General features: G+C 42.6%; 1 protein-coding gene across 1 annotated transcript in view; it reads left to right on the plus strand.

The window, feature by feature from the left end:
• The first annotated feature begins 748 nt into the window (after nucleotides 1–748).
• LOC142019288 (uncharacterized) overlaps nucleotides 749–21118 on the plus strand; it is a 35838-nt gene continuing 15468 nt past the window's right edge. The window contains exons 1-10 of the mRNA XM_075005944.1: nucleotides 749–811; nucleotides 898–1044; nucleotides 2267–2341; nucleotides 2867–2999; nucleotides 3828–3976; nucleotides 10011–10179; nucleotides 10901–10962; nucleotides 12430–12490; nucleotides 16966–16997; nucleotides 20735–20757. Of these exons, the coding sequence (XP_074862045.1) occupies nucleotides 749–811; nucleotides 898–1044; nucleotides 2267–2341; nucleotides 2867–2999; nucleotides 3828–3976; nucleotides 10011–10179; nucleotides 10901–10962; nucleotides 12430–12490; nucleotides 16966–16997; nucleotides 20735–20757 (914 nt within the window). The remainder of the gene's footprint in view (nucleotides 812–897; nucleotides 1045–2266; nucleotides 2342–2866; nucleotides 3000–3827; nucleotides 3977–10010; nucleotides 10180–10900; nucleotides 10963–12429; nucleotides 12491–16965; nucleotides 16998–20734; nucleotides 20758–21118) is intronic.

Consider the following 21118-nt stretch of genomic DNA (forward strand, 5'->3'; position numbering starts at 1 on the left):
GTTGACAGACGTTTCTGTAAGAAAGTTTCTTCCAACAAAACTTCTGTTGAGAGATCACATCCAGGCCACAAAACGAATCAATCACTCTTTCGATATACTCTATAAATAGAGAGCGGACAGAGTGTCCAGCCCCCTGGAATCACAGCAGATAGGGTTGCAGGTCACCATTGCCTTACGGAATCCCTGGCAAGATGCTCCCTTAAATGGTCCCACCGGACACCCCTCCCTGCCCCTGCTGCAGGCTTGCCTTCCTCCTCAAGGGACAGCACAGCTGCTAGCGCAGGGCTTCAGCTGTTCCTGGGAGACACGGATCTTTCCAGAGAGCCACTGTGCCAGAGCAGCCCCCAGGCTTGTGCTGGCCCCAGACAGAGGTGCTTCAGCACCTGCTGACGGCTGTTCTCCTCTTCCTCATGGAAAGTGAAGCAGACACCACCTTTGAGGACCTGACTTCTTCTAAAAAAGAAAATTATGAAGAACGTATTTTTCTAAATGGTAAACAATCTTCATCATTTAGACCTAGACTTGACTTTCATAAAATCAATAATTTTACAATTCTTAATATTATTTGAAATGTTGTCATGATTTTTTTCCATATTTAAAAAAATACCCTTTTTTTTTTTTTTACTTTAAACATTAAAGCAATTACAATTTGCTGTTCTAACATTGTTCTAGTTAAGCACAAAAACCAGAAATGAATCCAAAAAAAATTCGGTCTGTGTTCTCTATTTGAGCTGAATGAGCTCAAAGAATGAGTGAATACAAAAAGGAAAAAAATACACTAAACATTAATTGTAAAAAGTGCATCCAATTTGTATGTTTTCATTTTTAAGTATTCTCAAGTGTAGTAACACAGATAAGGATATTTTAGTATTATATGTAATGTTTTGTCTTGGTAAGGTCCCTTTTAAATATATCTATACAAATACCAACTTTGGTATTTTAACATCTTCACCAGAGTCCTTCATTTATGAAAATCAAGCTTTAAATGACCAAAAGGATGGAAAAAGTGATATCTCCAAAGTCACTGACATGGACTCTTATCTGGTATGTTCTTAATTGCTTGAACCCTTACTGTTACCAAATATTTGAGGGAAACCAATTCTGAATGAGACATAGCACTCATAGACACAATAATTCCTGCCTCAGTTCCAGGGTTAATGCAGCTTCTTCTCTGACTTTCTTTAGTAGGAAGCTAAAGATATTATTTAAAACCCAGAGCTGGAAAATGGGTTTTCTAACAATTATTAGCACTTGAATGTGAATTTCCCAATTGACTGAGTATATTTCTGAACAGAACTCCCCTGCATGAACTATGTTTATTATCATTCATTAACTTGTTCACTTGTCTCCACTTTTAATTATCTGTACTTTCAGCTAACCTGAAAGTACTCCAAACTGATATGTGCTCTACCTATTAAATATATAATAGAAAATTTCAATATCAAATGAAATTTTTGCCAATTTTTTTCATTTTTTCAACTTACTGAGGAACTGATTTAAAATATTCAGTTATGAAATATTCATAATTTTTCATTGAACTTTGGAATGTTGGGAAAGATGAAAGTGAAATTTTCATGACTTTTGGAAAAAATGTTTTGGATTTTGTTTTTATTGTCCAACTGTAGTACACTGATATATATACCAATCACAGTTTCTTTATTCATTTGCTAGGATTTTTCTGAAAACTGGAGGTAAATTCTTATATGTATATTTTCACAGCACTATATGCTGGTGACTAGGACCTTACAAATTGTAAATTTTAAAATAACTGTCCAAAAAAATCCCATTCTGGCTCATAGTGGTACGGAAGAGAACATAACCACTTTTTCTGCAATTTAACAAAGTAGCAAGCATTCAGTTTTTTCTCTGCATTCTTTGTTAACATGTCATAATTATTGTCTCTTCCTAATACAAAAGACTTAGAGGCACAAAAAGAACTCTCCTAAGGGCATTTAGCTTTATGCACCACTTAAGCTTCCCTTAAACCTATGACTGGGGTATAGATAGGTCTTGTGCCAATATTTTTCTCTGGATAAGGGGTAAATTTCACCTATTTAGGATAAATTCTTCTTCCAGTAAAATTTCATATCTATGGACATTATACAGTGGTTTTGTGTGAGAAGGGTGATAATGTGATGACTAGAAAACCATGAATATGAGTATCACCAAAATGGACCCCTCACCAAACTATGTGTATGTATATTGGAGTAACATGTTCCTCATTGATTTATGATCACTGGGCCTCAATATTTTCTCATTCCTGTAGGTGCCTTACAAGGGATTTACATTCACCAGTAACTTCACAACAGAATTGCTGGTTTCACCAATGGGTGGAGAAAAGGTTAGACTCACTAGAATAGTTAACTTTCTTTTAAATCTGAAAATGGTGTTGGAAATAAATACTTTTGAGCCATTTTGATCCCCTGAGGAAATGTATGCCTCTCCAGAGGCTCCTATTCACCATCATTTATGGCAGTAAAACTTAAGTCACACAGGGGTGTGAATAAGCCCACCCCCATGCACAAAGTGAATTACACCAGCCTAGGCACTATGTCTCCCACCAGCTTGGATTCCTCTTTTTGTGGATGTGTTTTTATTGTGCTGCAGGAGAGCAGACAGAGCATTTTCATCAGATGCTCTACAGCAGCGCTGCTATACTGCTTGTAATATAGCACCTGACATCCCAAAAGGGACACAGTCAGCCTAGTTAAGACACAAAATGGAAAGGAGGGTGTTTCCCTGAGTTGGTTGGGGAATTCATTAGTACAAGAATGTGAAACTGCAAATATTGCGTTCATTTAACATTTCATTCTTTGTACATCAAAGAAACGTTGCCATCCATGTATACTCTACTGTCATTCTCCAGCTGTCCTGGAAGTTGCCGTCAGCTCCTTCACAAATTTATTGTTCTCCCAGTATCTCTGCAACTTCACTGAAGATATTTGACTTCCTGTTTCAACCTGGAGCCCTCGACATAGAAGAGCGAGATAAGGCAGAACGTAAAGGAGTCTTTTTCCAGTTCTATGTTCCCTATGTTTCTATTTATTAAAAGTATACCAAAGTAAATTTGGATAGTGTCCTAAACATTGAACCAGATCCACTGCTGGTGTGAACTGATGCAGTTCTATTGATTTTTTTGGTGCTGAACTGATTTATACCAGTTGTAGACCAGATTTTCACAGTTCTCTGCAAACAATGGATCTGCTGTACACTCAAATTCCAGTTATATTCAAAGGGAGCTGCAGATGCTCACCGCTTCTGAAAATAGCTTGGGGGGAGATAAAACGCACTGACATCACCTGAACAGCTGCCTGTTATTAGACGTGGTACATTTTTCAAAGGCACGTGTCTGAATTCCTAAGTCTCATTTTCAGCGTGATTTAGGCACTTAGGAGTCCAGCTCCCATTGACTTTCACATACCCACAAATGGTAGTGCATGGACTAGTGTGCTCCCTGGTCACCCTCTCCTCCTGTAAAATCACCAGAATGAAGGGGAGTGGGCAGAAAGTTATCCCTTAATAGGAAAGTTGATGTTTGAAGAAGATAAGCTGACTAAATAGTTGACACTGAGTTGGCTGGGGAGTGAAGCCCATTTAGAGGAGAAAGCTTGTGTGTGAACCAAGGAGGAAATGTAGGGGAGCACTAGAGGCTCTCAAGTGCATTGATTAAGCACTCTGTCTTCTGAAATATTGATTCTTAAACATCCTGAGATCCCTCCTTTTTCTACCCTGTTTTCCAGGCTGTCAGAAAGCTTCCTCACAACGTTCTCTTAAAATGCATCATAGCAAAGGGTATAACTAAAGCAATCATTAATCTTTCCTCACAGTATCTGAAAGAATGATCCTGACTGATGATATGAAATATTTGCCTGGCCCCAGACCTGCACAAGCTGTGGATCTGGAAATACCTAAATTTGGAATCTCCCCGTGTTCTTCTCCACGCACTGTATGTTCAGAGGCCCAGCCTGAGGAAGAGGTTTGTATGAAACCATTTCATGCTGCTGTACAGAGTTCAGTAATACGTCACGTGTGGCTACCTTCAGCATAACACCTACCTTTTTCAATGTGGAAGGCAGAAATGCTGATGACTCAAGCATATTTTGGCAGCCTCATTTTGAGTTCCCATCTCAGATACCTTGATTAACTTCAGGCCTTCTTACACACAGCCTGCATACTTGGAGTTCACAATAAATTTATCATAATTCTGTTTTATTATGCTGACACCTGCTGGAAGAACTCTGAGCACAAGTAAATTCTCTGCTTGAGAATTTAGCATGGCTTGCTTTCAACAAGAATGCCTATTACTGCTTTATACATTGCTATCACAGAAAATGATTTGGGAATGTTTCTGTTGTAATCCCTGGTATTACTTTTCTTATGCAGGATAGAGTTTAATAACATAAACATATTTTTTTCTTCTTCACAGTGGTGGTATGAAACCATGAAACTGACTCTTTCACCAAATTAAAATCAGGACAGTTGATACTGTTCAAATTTTGAAAGAGAATGTAATTAAGGACATAGAGGTGAATGGTAATTGCTATACAACACAACTCTCTAGGGTAATTGTGTTAGTCTGTATCTGCAAAAAAAGGAGGGACTCGTGTAACAAGCATCTGATGCAGTGGTTTTCACCCAAGAAAGCTTGTGCTCGAATGAATCTGTTAGTTTTTAAGGTGCCTGTTTTTGTAAAATATCGGGTGGCTGTAAAAAAGGTAGCTCAGGCAAGACAAACCTGATCTCCTTCCTTGAGAAGATAACTGAATTTTTAAAGGAAATGTAGAAGATCTAATGTACCTGGATCACAGGAAAACATTTGATGCAGTTCTCCATGGGAAGTTATCACTTACATAGAGAAGATAGGCATAAATATGAGCACTGAATGATGGATAAGAGATTGTTTAAAGGGGAGGCTGCCACTGGCCATGCTGAAAGATGAACTGTCAGGCTAGAGAGAGGTTGTGATTGTACCTCCTCAGGCATTGGTATTGGGGCCAATCTTATTTAACACTTTCATTTCTGATCTTAGCACCAAAAGGGGAAATGTGCTAATAAAATTTGCAGATGACACAATGTTGGAAGACATTGCCAATACAGAGGAGCACTGGAATATCCTTCAGGAAAATGTGGATGACCTTGTTAACTGGAGTAATAGAAATCGGATGAACTTGATAATGAAAGGTCACGCATTTAGAGACAAACAACAAGAATTTTTGCTATAAACTGTGGATTTATTGATTTGAAGTGGCAAAGGGGGAGAAAGACCTATGTATATTGATTGATGGCTCATACTTATCTTGCAGTCAATGTGATGTGCATATGAAAAAGGCTAATACAGAACTAGGACACATCAGGTAAGGTATTTCTAGTAGAGAAAGGGAAGTGTTAGTAGCATTATACAAGGCACTACTGAGACCTCATCCGGAATATCATGTACGGTGTTGGTCTTCCGTATTTAAGGATGATTAATTCAAACTGCAATAGGTGCAAAAAAGGGCCACTACAAAGAGCCGAGGTATGGAAAACCTCCCTTATGAGAGGAGATTCAAAGAGCTTGGCTTTGATACAGTTAACCCAATCAAAAGAGGGCTGCTGGGAGGTATTATTGCTCTTTGTTACTATATCGGAGAGATAAATACCAAGGAGCGAGAGGAGTTACTTAAGTTAAGCCCCAATGTGGGCATAAGAACACATGGCTATCAACAAGTTGAGGCTTGAACTTAGGCAAAGGTTTCAAAACCTTTGAGGAATGAAGTTCTGGAACAGCCTTTCAAGGGACAAAAAACCTAACAGTCCTCAAGACTGAGCTTAGTAAGTTTATGGTGGTATGATGGGACTGCCCATGATGGCATGTGGCCCGCCAGTGACTACCAGCAGCAAAAATCCTCAACTGATGGAGATGGGACACTTAAGCTAAGTCTGCACTAGAGCACTCATTTGAAAGAGGTCAAAAGACAGTAGTCAAAATATGCCCTTTCAAAGAGGAGCATCTACACACAGGCTGGGGCTGGCACCATTGACAAGCGCCGTCAAAAGGGCCATGCACCACATTGAAAGGAGCCATCCAGAAAGAGAGCGTCCACATATACTCACACCCACTTCCAGAAGAATAGGGCAGGAAACACCACGGGCAGGTTTGCAGGGCAGCCAAGCTCTTCTGGGGTCCCAGCAAGTCACTCCTTTAAAGGGCCCCTCCCCAACACCCTCAGCCTGCATAGCACGAAGCCTGCAGAGCTGCCACAAACCCCACAGATGCATTGCGGCCAAGAAGACCATGGAGCAGTAGCCGCTGGAAACCCTGCTGGCTGCCGCCAATGGAATGGGCAGCCTGCTGGCCGCCCTGCAGCTCCTGGCAGTCCTCCCACTCCAGGGACAGAAGGAGACAGCCCAGACCATGGGGTCCTCTGGACCGTGCCCCCTCCAGGTGCTACGCTGGCTCTGGAGCTACCCCACCAACTCCAAGTGGTGGGAGCAAGTGGTCATGGGGCAGTGGGACAATGATCAGGTGGCTCCAGAATTTCAGGATGAGGCGGCAGACCTTCCTGGAGCTGTGCTAGTGGCTGCCCCTGCCCTGAGACACCAGGACACCTAGATGCAGCATGCCCTCCCCGTTGAGAAGAGGGTCGCAATAGCTGTCTGGAAGCTGGCCACTCCAGATATCTACCACCCCATGGGACACCAATTCGGTGTGGGCAAAGCCACAGTTGGGACCATCATGATGGAGGTATTTGCCTGCGCACACACCTGTTGAGGGGGCAGGGACTTGGGCTGAGGGCCTGGGGGGGCCGGGAGAACCCTGCACACCCTCACGGGTGCCTATGTCCCCTCCCTGCAGGTGGTCCATGTACTAAACGCCATGCTCCTCCAGAGGGCCATCCGCATCAGGGACCTGGACACAGCCATCATGGGCTTCAGCACACTGGGGTTCCTGAACTGCTTCAGGGACCTCAACAGGATCCACGTACCTATTCACACCCAGGAGCACAGCGGAGGGTGATTCATTAACCAGAAGGGCTGCCGTTCCATGGTCCTACTGTCCATGGTGGACGGCCGGGATCAGTTCCAGGCCATATATGTGAGCTGGCCCGGCTGCACCCATGATGTGTGAGTCTTCCGCCACTCGGGTCTGTGCACCCAGCTGGAGGCGGGGACCTACATCCCCCAGCGGGGTCACCACCATGCGCCTCTGCCTGGTGACTGACACAGCATACCTGCTCCAGCCCTGGCTTATGCGGTCCTATATGGGCCACCTCACCCCCAGCCAGGAACACTTTAACGGCCAGCTCAACCACACCTGCCAGCTGATTGAGTGCACCTGTGGCCTCTTGAAGGTGTGGTTGCATTGCCTCCTGGCCTGCTTGGATGTGGGCATCCTCAATGTCTCCCAGGTGGTGGGCGCCTGCTGCACTCTACATAACACTGGGGAGAGTAAGGGGAAGGCCTTCACGCAGGGGTGGGCAGTTGAGGCTGGCACAGGCTACCCCCAGCCGGCCACTGCCCCTAGCCACCAGGCCCACCAGGATGGGCTCAGGCTCCAGGAGGCCCTGCAATGGTACTTCGACCAGGGACCCAGTGAGCGCTGCTCTGGCCACTCTGGCAGGCCCCCTGTGCACCCCCCCACTTCTTGCGCACACATGCCCACCTCCCGCACACACCCCTCCCCCAAGCACATGGCATGCAGTTGTTTGGGGAAAAATAAAACCATGTATTAGAAACTACAAAAAGTATGGCTAATACTTATTTTTCTCTACAGAGGACAGTGGGACAACTATATACAGGAGGGGGGATAACTATATATGGGGTGGGCTAGCTATTTATAGAGCGAGGGGGACCTAGGTTGCCCAGGATGTGGGCCATCACTCCAGGGTGGGGGTGGAGGGCTGCGACCCCTGCCGGTTCCAGGTCCCCAGCACCCCCTTGTCCAGGGTCCCCGGCAAGGCTGGGTGGTGTGAGGAGTAAATTTCCCACAGGCTGCCCAGTGCCAGGTGGCCTCCCGCTCCTCATAATGAAGGTGCTGCTCCACCAGCTTCACATGGCGCCAGATGGAGGCGGCGAGGTGGGGGTCCTCCGCCGGCCACCTATGGCTCCACCTTGATCAGGTCCATCCTGGCACTGGGGGTTGCTCCAGCTGGTTGCTCTCCCTCACTTCCGGGGGGCTGTCTGGGACAATCGATGGGGCAGGGCTGTCCCAGCTCTCAGATGGTGTGGCTGCGGAAATGGGGGAAGAGAGGAACAGGCTGTGAGTACTGACCCCTGCCCGTGGCTCCTGGCCCCCGTCCCCCTGTGGGCACTGGGTCTCCATCCCCATCCCCATCCCCTATCACCCATCTGTGGCTACAATGGCTCTGTGGGCATCCCCTTTGTGCAGTCTGCCCCTGCTCCCCGACCCTGGTGGTGCAGGGCTGGCTGATGGTCCTTACTCCTGCTCCTCTCCCAGCTGGGACTCCTAAGCCAAGTGCCTAGGATGGCCAGCAGGGAGGAGGTGTTCTAGGGGCCCAGGATGGTTCTAAGCTCCTTATACCAGGGGCACAAAGTGGAGGCAGCTCCTGACCAGCTGGCCAAGTCCCAAGCCTGGGTGTAGCCCTGCCACAGCTCCTTGACCTTACTCCTGCCTTGGTCCGGAGTGCGGAAAGGGTGACCCCCCCGCAGGTACACAGGCCCTCAGCCAGCTGGGCAAAAGCGTCCTCATTCTGTTGCTTCATGTCCATGAACTGGAGCACCTCCTCCTCCTGCCAGAGCCCCAGCAAGTCCCGGGGCTCATGCTCCAGCCAGGAGGGGACGTGCTTCCCTCCCCCACAGCTGGACCCTTAGGAGCCCTGGGTGTGCTCGGAGGAAGGGTCCTAGGGCTTCTGACCTGCCCGGGTGCTGGCCATGGCCATCTGGCAGCTACTTAGGGCGTCACCGAGGTGTGCAGGGGCAGCACGTGCAAGGGCTGCTGCCTGCACACTCTCAGATTCCTGCAGTCTTTACGAGCCGCTTCTTGCACAGACCGTAGAGTCCTGCAGGTGCTGGACAACACGTCTCTGCCTAACAGCTGATCACCGCCATGGCAGACCCCGATCTTTCAAAAAAGTGGGATGCGGAGTGTCTACACATGTCCTTTTTCGAAAAAAGACGTCGAAAGGGCGGCCTCTTCCTCTTTTCTGTTTGGAAGAGTGGTTTCGATTCTGTGGTGCCTATTGTCAATTTCATAGTCGAAAGAGCATGCACTGCTCCGAAGTGGGGCCTGCTCTTTCGAAAGAATTGCCTAGTGTAGATGCAGCTTAGATGGGGACAGTTCTGAGTTACTCCAGAGAATTCTTCCCCAAGTGTCTGGCTGGTGAGTCTTGCCCATATTCTCCGGGTCTAATTGCTCACTGTATTTGGGGTTGAGAAGGCATTTTCCCCTGGGTTAGATGGTTCGGGTGGAAGAAGTTGTCTTCCTCTGTTGCCTGGTCACTCGCAGGTTTAAACTCAGGTAAATCCTCTGTAACTTGAAGAATTTAAGCCATGATTTGAGGACTTCATTAACTCAGCTAGAGGAATGGGTGGGTGTGGTTCTGTGACCAGCAGTGTGCAAGTGATCAGACTAGATCATCATGATGGATCCTTCTGACCTTGAAGCAAGGGACCCTTCTGACCTTAAAGTGTATAAGTCATTAATAGAACAGTAGATTTTACAAGGAGCATCCCAGAGAGTTGTGGAAAGTCTGCCAAAGGGTGTTTTAATGGAATATTGCTCTAATTGCCTGGACTTCATATAACAGTTTTTGGTTTGCTTATTTTGCTGTCCTTGTGCATAGGAACTCCTGACAGTGAGATCCACAGAGGTGGAGATCACAGAATACAGAAGGCAAGCTCCACAATGTGGTAGTGAGAGAAGAATTTTGCATATAATCAGTGCCAACTGGATTTGCCATGTTGCAAGCTGATAGTTTTAAAAATAAGGCATTTGTTGTTTGGTTTTTTCTTTTTATATAGGTATTTTCTCCCCCCAGTAACCAACATTTGCCTGGTTTATTTTTGTTCAGGTTGCTGAAACTGAGAGTGAATCCCCTGACACAGAATCACTGTGGCAAATCTCAAGCACTGAAGAGCACCAAATCAGTGAAGAAACAGACCAGGAGAGAACAAATCTTCATACAGAGGGAAATTTCTGTTTTGACAAAACTCATACCTTACAAATGAAGAGAAAAATGGGTATTAAACATATTTTATTGTTGGCTTTTACTGTACATCATAGTTCTGTATAGATATTTCACCAAGGCTTGAGCCTACATTCATTGAAATCTGTGGGGAAACTCATAGGGACTGTAATAGATCAGGACTGGGGCCTGTTTTCTGGTTCTGCCACTAATTTCCCTGATAGCCATGGCCAAGTCACTTAATCTGTACCTCTAACTTTTCTGTCTGTAAAATGGATACATAATCCTTACCTGAAGTGTTATTCAGATAAATAAATTCATGTTGGTTGTGTTTTCATATCTGATGGAAGATGCTACAAAAGGGAAAATTATTATACTCACAAGTAATTACTTGATTAAAGATGGAGCATAAGCATTGTTCAAATTTTGTTTGCTTTACTCGTGCAAGAACTGCCTTCAGTGGGAGTATGTACATGAGTAGGGAACATGATTTTCCCTGTATTTGAAAAATGCCTTCTAGCTCTGTTATTCACTCAGCAGTTGTAGCCTTGTTGGTCCCAGCATATGAGAGAGATAGGTGGGTAATGTAATATATTTTATTGGACCAACTTCTGTTGGTGAGAGAGAAGCCTTTGAGCTTATACACAGCTCCTCTTCAGCACGCAGTGCACAGTTAAGCTGTGCTTTCTTTATTCTGATACACACAATTATGCCCACACTGACAGTTTTCACAGAAACAAGTCACATTATCTGTTCTTGTTGTCTCTGTTCTGAAGGTTCTGAAAAAAGGAAGAAAAAAACTTCAATGAGAGAGAGCTTACCATCCAGCAAAGAAAAGGTATCCTCCCTCACCATAAGTGCTACAGGTGGTATTAGTAGGGCATTCACAATGACTCATATTGAAAACATTGATTACTATTTCTGAAGAATTTTTTATTACATTTGTACAACAATCCTAAAATTGGTAGCTGAGATACTTTAATGTTAAGTGCTGTAGAAAAGTTCAGGAGGAAATTAATAATTCAGTACTCAGCGTAGGGTTTGAACTGTGTGTAGAAAATTAGTCCTAGTGCCATACATTAAACAGTAAGGAGAACATAAAATATTAAATAACTGCTCAGGAAGTGAGAACTGTGAGTTCTGTGCGCTATATGAGCCAGCAATCTGATGGCAAAAATAGCATAGTATGTAATCATGCTATTAAAGATTGTATTGTAAGGCAAATACACAAAGAAGCCAGATAGGGCTGCACGGACAACCTTAATTTTGGTACTTTCTAACTTTGAGTGCTTGCCCTTTCAACATTGATGATCTTTTAACATAGTTTGTTGACTATAATAGACTCTAGATGTGGTCAGATCACAAAATTCCAAATTCAGATCTGGATTTTGAGCATCCCTAAAAACTGAAGGATTCAGCTCTCAGGTTATGATTGGGCCTATCTTTAATAAAACCCCATAGTAATTAAATATGATTCTATAAAAATATATTTTAAAATATATTTCTAGCTATTTAACAGAGCTTTTCCCTACTTGCTCAGTTTGCTGTTCCATGGTATGTTCTTAAACTTGTCTTATTTTAATTATGATTTAGAAATGTATACCAAAGAAGCTAACCAGTTCAGACAGTGCAGGTCTGAGAAAGATGCACACACCAAAACATAAAAGGTTGTCCTCAGAGATGCAGGTACCTGTTGTTGCAAACATAGGTGCTCTCCCAAAAATGTTACCAGATTATCTCAGCTGCTGTTGGATGGCAGCAGAGAGAGTTTGGTGATACATTTAGATTCCAGTCTTGCAGGGGAAGAATTGTATTCATCCAGAAAACTCATGATATTAATAGTACATAGAAGCCTCCTTTAAATCAGTGATTCTATAAGATGATACCTCAGAAGAGAATCAAGTTTTCCTTCTGAGGCACCTAAGTACAAACCTTATGTCAGATTTATTAACACATTAATGTTTTATGTGAAAAAACATTCTGTAGATTTTTCCAGAATTGACCATGCCAGTAGAATTAGGGAGCGGGGAAAAATTCTGTAGCTCGTACTAACAAACTCGTCAGATTGACAGTGCAAGTCCCATATTCAAAATGGAGTAGTACCTGCTTGAACCTGTAGTCTCCACAGAGCTCACTTCCCCTGTATTAATTGTAAGACATGTACAATCTGCCCCCCACTTAATACACGTTAGTTATTTTGATAAGGCTCTTGTGGCCTAAGCTGGATAAAATTTAGCTAAACTACTTACTGTATTCTATCTCCCTGCTTGTTTATTAAAAAAATGTTAAATTATCTTTTACTCAGAATGGCAGGATGGCTAGAGACCTCAAGACTGTCTCTCAACCCCACTCAACTATTCCCACAGGTAAGGCCAGCTATTCCAACTTTATTATACATTTGCGCCGGAAATGATGGGCATTAACATTCCCTCTTTCACAAAGTGATTTCACCAACATTTTTAGTAGTGCATAAAATAGCTCATGATGACCCTTAAGGGAATTAAAAATGTTTTATAATTAAATAGAAAGTATAAATGGTTGAATATCATCATACTTTGTAAGATTATAGGCCTATAAAACTGGAGACTTATACCTCATCCAGTGAAGCAAGTTATATGGTTGAATACACATTGATTTATTTGCACATTTTATTTTTAGTCCCCATACCAAATACCTACCGTCCCTGGCATTTCTTTTGTTCCCGATGTCAGCTGGAGCCCTGAGCCCCTTTGTATTGCCACCAGAGCACTGGAGTGCCACTCGGCATGGCTCTGATTGCTAGGAGGGGTCTTGTCATGGTCTGGGCTGTGGTAAGAGCTGACTGCTCATGGTCACTCCCCTTCCACCCAAGGCCACATCCCTTCTGGGGCATACACAGCTACCCTCATCCCTCAACACACCTTTCCCTAGGTGACTGCAGTGCCTGTCTGCCCTCCTGCCCTGGAGTTTCTCCTTATCCTTTTTCCTTCTTTGATTTTCCTTATCCCCTCACAGTGTCTTCCTGATGATAGCAAGCAAGCCTAAAATATGGCCCTCAACTGTCCACAGTCATAGAAATATGGCAAGAGTGAATGACTGCATAACTCCACTCTATAGCTCATATTTTCCAGGCTATAGTCTTGAGTGAGTTGGAAAATATGCTGTAGGCAGGATCTCTATAGTTAGTCTCTTAGAACTCCTTGGCATTTCTTTGATTAAGTGTTTATCTGCACAGGAAAATTAATCTGGAATAAAATAGAGTCTGGACTGTGGATTAACTATTCTTGATTTACTATATTTGTAGATGCTCTTATTGCAGAATAGGATTTCCTTATTCAGAATTAGCCCAATGTTTTTTTATGAATAGATCCTCTTAATCCATTTCAGAATCTAATTTTATTCAAAATAAAAAGCTCTTGTTCCAGAATAAGAGTGTCCACATAGGGAATTAACCTGGAATTCTTATTACAGGATAACTCCTCATGTAAATAATCTTTTAGAGTTCTAGGACAATCCTTCAAGAGCTCTACCCATAGTGATACAGCCTAGAGCACTTTCTCCATGTAGTTCCACTGCCAAATATCAGCAGTTTCCTGACAAATCTGGGAGACATAAAAACTCTCTATCCCTAGTCAGTGCTATAATGGAAGTGGGATGGGTTAGTGTTACAATCAATCTCTGTAGTTCTAACAGCTAAAGAAGGGCCTCCATTAGCTCGGGTGTCAGGGACCTGTGCTTTTGAAGCAGGAAAATCTGTGTTATGGTTTCTCCACTGTTGCTGAGAAGTTCTGAATGACCAGTGCAATCTAGTGACAGCCATGAAGTATGCGTGTGGGTTTTAAGGCTTGGCTTGACAAAGCCTCAGCTGGGATGATTTAGGTGGGGTTGGTCCTGCTTCAAGGCCTCCCGAGCTCTCTTCTAGTGCTAATATTCTATGATTCTGTGTGGCAACTGTGAAATTCTAAAGGGCCTCAGATTTGTTGAAACATGATGTATTCTTTCTGGATTTCTCTTGGTTGTCTCCAGCACGGTTGCCTGGTAGATAAATGGATGAGAATTTAATCACCAGTACTTAGTAAATTTGCCACTCTGTATTTTAGCTGTTCCATTGACCCAGAATGATTAGTGCTTTAGACTTTGCTGTTCCAAAAGCAGTATTAATTCTTCAGCTGAACATTTGTCAAAACATTTTGACTTTGCAATGTCCTTTACTGACCTAAAGAGGGAGCACAGGCCTTGCCTGTTTTAAAACTTTTGTTCTAAAATCTAAAACACAAACCTTTCTATATTACTGATCCTAGGGGCTCGCTGATGCTGAACACTAGCCAGAAAGCACATTATATTCATGGGGATAAAACAGAGCTAGACTGGAGATTAGATTTACAAATATTTATATTACAGAAAAAACTCAGGTATTTGGCAACAACCTATTTCAATTCAGAAATGAAGCTTGAACCAATGGGTCCTTCACTGTTTGTGTTCCTGTGACCGCTCTATTAGCTAAGATCCTTGGATGAATTGGTTGTACATTCTCTTTCAAGAAACCAGGCCATTGTATTCCTCAAGGGTTGGAATTAGAAGAGAAATAGGAGGTCAAATTAGAATAGAATTGAGCAGAGGCCAAAAATCACATTCAGCTCTATTTGCCTTCATTCCTGAAATTGGGGTGGGAGTGGGAGAAAGTAGTCAGGTCATGAAATTCAAACCTTGTAGCTGAATAGTTCCCATCACAAAAGACCTTATATTTTTATGTTACCAGTAAGAGCCTGGCAGCAGAAAGTGAGAGAACTGGGTTTGATGTGTGGGCAGATTCAGAGCTTATTTACAACAGCATCAGTTCAGAGTAACTCCATGGATTTGAGCTTAATAGAATTACTCTGGGTTTTACTCATTTATCTAACATCAGAGTCTGGCCATCAGTCTCTTCATAGGGTGTGCAGCAAAAGTAGCTGTCTTATCTTTCAGGGTGAAGGCAGAAAGCAGGGGTGTACCGCTCACCAACTGCTGGTTCAGTTTAGTCAGTTTAATAGAACTGCAAAGAAAGCTCTGATTCTGCTAGGTCCATATACTGAAAGTTATTATATGATAGAGGAAAAATAAGGCCTTTATGAAGAAACCTGTGTCTCTTTGCCCCCACTGGGATACAACGCAATGGCTACAGCTACACTAGCAATTTTTTTAGACAAAACTAACCACATCCACACACAAAATATATTTTGTTGACACAAAATACAAAACTCAGCACTTCCACTGACAACCTTCTGCCTCTCCAGATGAGGAAGAGCACCTTTTGTTGACAGAATCTGTTGACAAAAAAGCTGTTTGGGCAATCTGGGGGGGCTTCCATCAACAGACAAGTTTTCTAGGACACTGTGCAGCCATGTCTGCTGTGCCTCCGGTTGGCTGTTTTGTCAAGAGAGTGGCTGGGCAATCTGGCAGCTCTGACAGAAACATCTGTGGGCAGATGCTTCTAGTGTAGCTGTAGCCAATGAGAGAGACAGTGGCTAAAATAGCTGGTATCCACGTGGCATAGTGCTTTTGAGATTGGAGATATAGTGCAAAGGCATTTCCCTTTGTATTTTAAACATGAGATTTGAAATACTTTGTCTTATTCTGATAATTACATCCCATTTAAGTTCTGATATATCTAATGGACTGTCTACTTCTCAGAGGTAGGCATGTCTCTATTCCTTTGTTTGGCTGACATGCTAGAAACCAGCACAAACTTCTCCACAAAATTAGCACTCTGAGAAGGGAAATAACGGTTACTGCTGTGATGTCACTGCTACCAATGATGTAAAAGCAGGCCACTTTCCTCAAGTTTGACAACCTAGTGTTTAGGTACAGTATGTAAAGTACCCATCTAAGTCAGGTAAGGTCCTTCATTCCCCATCCTACTTTTAATTATAAATTCTGTCATCCTCATTTCTTTTGTGAAAGCTACAAATCCAGTCAGGGTTCTGGCATGCTGGTCTCTGACGATATCAAATGTTCTAAGAATTCTTATTCAAAGGCAGCTCATGAAAGCACCTCAGGGAACACTTTATCCTCTGTGTTTAAAAGGACATGAAAGTACAAGAGCTCTCTTTATACTTGTGTAAAGCAGCTGGTTTATCTTTTCTCTGTAATAAATAATATAATTGCTGCCATCAGATACTGTTAATAGACTCCTTCCTGGACTAATGTTTTAAATTGTACAAATGCTTAAATGTTCTCTACCTATGACTCCTTTGTATTAATCCTCTTTTATCTCCTGAAGGTAGAGCTTCCAGTAATATCCTTCAAAGGGCTTCAGATCCCCAACTTGTCATCCCACTCCTTGTTTCTATATATACTGTTGCAAGCAGCAGACTAGTTTTCCTGGTTTAGCCAGTTGGCTAGCTAGAATCTCATGTTTGGAGGCATTCAAATGTAGAATCATAGAAATTTTTTATTAGAAAGGGACAGGATAGAATTGGTGCCAGGATGAAAAGTTTGGATCAGCATTTTCAAGTACACTGAAGTTTAGGGGTGTTTGAATCCAGATTTTTTATTTTAGTCCATTATAAAAATATGGATTGGTTACAAAATTCTTCCTTGTGTTTAGATTGAAATCCTAAATTCATTTATGGGACCCATCCCTATTTTTTGTTAACAAGAACAAAAATAACGTTTGTTTTATATGGCAAGTGCCCTCAGTGCTTTTGTTTCTAAAAAGTGAGGCCTGTATGTGCATTATCAGGAGTGACATACTGGGGAACATGAGACAGGAGGGCACAAATGCTATGATTGAAAAAATGAGCAAGTAACTTTGTAGCTGGGTGTTATAAAACTTTTGTTTTGTCTGATGCTTATTTATCTATTTTTTTCTCCTCTGTGACAGGAAAGAAAATGATTCCTACTCCTCTGCCTGAGGTATGTGATAAACAAGAGGGAAAAAAGATACACTGATCATTGGAAATACAGCCCAAGGGCTTTCATGGCCAGAATTTGATTACTTGAAAACATGGCTTGTGGTATTGCTGTTATGTGTGTTCAGATTTTTAAGACTCCCCAGAGTGTTTCCTCTTTGACTCCCTGAAGATTGTGTTTTCCCCAATTTAAAACCCATTTCCCCTAGGCAAGGATCTGTGCAATGCTAACCTTCTTCCTACTGACAAAGATTGAACTGATTCCCTGTGGAGTCCAGCAGAGCTCCAGCTTCACTGGTTGAAAGGGTTGTTGCAGAGGTGGTATGAATTAGCTTGTCACCTAGTTGCAAGATCATTCTGATTGTAGTGGATGTTACTGGTTCCAGAATCAGTAATTCATTTGATTAATAGCACTCTTTCTGCGTATCTGTAATAATCTATCCGGACATTTTTAATGGAAATAATGCAAGAATGGGGAGCTAATATTAATCAGAAAGGAACTCATTCAACCTCAAAATCAGGAGTTAAACATAATAAATATACCTAAGGGGGTGGGAGTGATGGAGTGATGATTATGCTTCTAACTTAGCACTCAAGAGAACAGGGTTCAGTTCTTTGCTGTACTGGAGAAAATACTTCTATGATTTTTGTCAAGCTACTTAAAATGTCAGTGGTTCAGTTCCCCAGCCCTAAAATGAGGACAGAGTTCTCACTTATCTCACAGAGATGTTGTGAGAAGAAATACATTAAAAAGTAGTAACAGAGAGTAAGCCGTGCTAGTCTATACACTATCAAAACAAAAAGCAGTCAAGTAGCACTTTAAAGACTAGTAAAATAATTTATTTGGTGAGCTTTCGTGGGACAGACCCACTTCTTCAGACCATATCCAGACCAGAACAGATCTTCCTTGCTTACTGTTTTTGGTTCTCTGTGTCTTAAACATTGAGTCTGTTCTGGTCTGGATATGGTCTGAAGAAGTGGGTCTGTCCCACGAAAGCTCACCTAATAAACTATTTTGCTAGTCTTTAAAGTGCTACTTGACTGCTTTTTGTTTTGATTAAAAAGTAGAGGTGCTTAGATACTACAGAGAGAAATACCTATGACAGGCAGTCTGCTCAAAAAGAGGGGAATCACATTGGCCATGTCTACTCTACAGTGATCTTTCGAAAGATGATCTTCCAGAAGATCTTCTTTCAAAAGAGTGTGTCCACACACAAAAAAGTGGATTGAAAAGTTGATCTGCTCTTTTGATAGAGAGTGTCCACACAGCCCCCACTCCTTTGAAAGAACAGGCCAGCGACTGAAAAGTGTAGCACCATGAGGACTGCTCTTTCCAAAAAAAGGACCTATGGAATATCTACACAAGCTTTTTTTCCCTAAACAAGTTTTCTAAAGGAGGCGCTTTTCCTGATCCAGGAGCAGAAGAGGCTTCCAGAAGAAAATCCACATTCTTTTGATTTCAACTCACAAGAGCACATTTTGTGTGTGGACACTTCACATGTTCTTTCAAAAAAGAGACGAATTTTCCAAAAGAACTTGGTAGTGCAGATGCGGCCATTGTGTGGAGAGCATCAACAGATATGGGTTCTTTCAGACCAAGAGAAGAATGAGCTAAAGCCCCTTTCGCCAGACTCCTTTGAGTTCAAGTCTGGTGGCTATTAACAAAAAGAACTCTTTTGGTTTCAACTACAGTTGCGGCTCAACATTTGTCAGGGTTCTGTGTTCAGAACCCTTGCGAATGTTGATTTTCATGAATCCGGGGATGGTGAGGGCTCAGAGCCCCAGGGAAGTGGCAGCTGCCAGTGCTCCTGCCCTGGAGCCCTGGGGAAAAGGCGGCAGCTGGGCCCTCATGCCTGGGGCCCTGGGAAAGTGGCAGCCACTGGTGTTCCCTGCCCCAGAGTCCCAGGAAGCAGCAGCTTTTGGCGCTCCCCACAGGAGCCCCGGGAAGCGGCGGCTTCTGAATAATTGAATTTGCAAACATTACGATCGCAAATGTGGGGACCTTAATGTATTACAGCAGTGCTTGCAGTTTCTGCAGCACTTCCACATTGCAATTTAAAGTTGAGCTGAAATTTCTTTTTTTATTTTAAATATCAAAATGATTTGGAATTTCAAAATGATAAATAGATTAATTAAAAAAAAAAACAAACAAAACTCTTGTTGAAAGCTGCCAGTTCTGAGTTTGAGATTCTGAACATGCAGAGTTAGAAATGATGGTGTTACCAAAACCTAACTGTGTGAGAAAGGCAGCTCTTAGCTCTGGTTTGAGTGCTATTGATTCCGTCATGAGTTCTGTGTGAAAGACAGACCTCTGATCTCAGGTCTTGGCAAGTTAAGCCATTCAGTTCGTTTTCAGAACCGTACTGCTCTGAAACTTTGCTTTTTTATCATTAAGGTAGGATTATTTCTGTTTTCTGCAGTTTGTGAGCAATTGTTGCTTCTATCAGTCAATGGAGAAGTTTCTCCCTGTGCCCAGTGTGCAAGTACTCTTAATGATATATGCAATAAACACCTGAGTACTGCACATACTCTGCACATGCTGCCTGTGGCTGACGTGTCAGGGAACTAAGACCTCCTTGATATTCTGATGACTACACACCATTTAAGTGCCCAGTGCAGGGAGCTTTTGGGAAATGCAGTACAGAACCTTTCCCTTTTAGATCACCAGGTTTCTAGTTAAGGCGCATTAGCAGGGAGTATTGAAGGGAAAGATTGCCTCGATGCTTATGTTGTACTTGCCCTTTGCAGAGAGGTAAGGTTTCCAGCATGGTCAAAATGGTACCTTTCAGGAGCTCCTGCTTATGTGGATATTCCCAGCTGGATTTAAAGAAGTGATTATTTCTTTTCAATAATAACTGAGGTCATTTGATCATAATGATGTAGAGCAGAAGAATTAGGAAGTAGGGATTTGAACTCAGGTTTAGGGTCTTTTGTATTGGAGCCACATGTTCCTGTTCCTAATTCCCCATACACACAATAATATAGCATTATAAGCATGTATATGTCATGTGTGCTAAAAAACAATTTGCCACAGAGACCAGAAAGCTCAAGTGTTCTTAGCAGCAGTGAGGTTAAAGGATATGACAAACTTTTTCTCTTAGTATAAGCCTAACTTACAACCTAGTTGCATCTCAGCTGTGTTCTACCACTAAGGCAAACCAGGGAAAGGATCTGGCATCGAAGATGGGAGCACACCTGGTATTTCAAACAGGAAAAATTGTAGCTGTGTGTGTTAACTGCATCCGATAAACTGTCTGCTGTTACTCAAAGCCCCATGTTGTGGGTTGTCACTGACCAGCAGACTGTGAGTGGAGAAAGGAGAGTTGGCTTTTATATATATATATATATATACATATATATATATACTTCCCTGAAGACATAATTTAGGTGGACAATTATATAGAGAAGGGGGGATGTGATGCAGCCAAAGAGTGAGTGAACAAAGAACTTGTTAGTGCCAGAATTTATGCCCATTGTTCTTTTTGCATGTTGTAGGGTTTTATTTGAGAAGGGAATTTACTTAAGAGGATAAAGATTTTCACTCATCTAGCCTGGTATCAGTTATGGAAAAAGGGCTCTCTTTAGGGTAAATATGGCTAAGTACTGAGCACCCCCTGGAAACTGATAAGCACCCACGCTTCCCTGACAGTTCAATAGGCGTGGAGGAGGTTCAGCCCCGTGCAAGTTTGGACACTTTGAATTTAATCTGTTGTTTTATCTAATGTTGTCTCTCTGTTTTAGGCCCTGGCACCAGCTGAGAAAAGGTATGTGTAGCAGAATGATTAAATCATCCATTTTCCAATAATCAAAGGCATGCTGTTTCTGCTAACCAAGAATGTGGTTTCTTTGATCAGACATCTAGCCAGATTCAGGATTTCTTTGGGTTTTGCATTTCTTAGAAGGACACTGAAGGTAAACTAGATATGGTTAAGGCTGGTTCTGCTCTCCTATAGATCTAGGGCTAGATGTTATCTCATTCATATTCCTTTTCATGCTTCAGCAGACAGCAAATAAACTGTGCAGTCTGATTTCATTCCCTAAAGAAAATTGTTCGTATTGTGACAGTGTTCCAAAGCATTTCACACCAACATCCTTATTCTGTGTATGAATTAGGGACATATTGTA

The sequence above is a fragment of the Carettochelys insculpta genome, chromosome 11 (genome assembly GCF_033958435.1).
Source record: "Carettochelys insculpta isolate YL-2023 chromosome 11, ASM3395843v1, whole genome shotgun sequence".
In the NCBI taxonomy this organism is placed as follows: Eukaryota; Metazoa; Chordata; order Testudines; family Carettochelyidae; genus Carettochelys; species Carettochelys insculpta.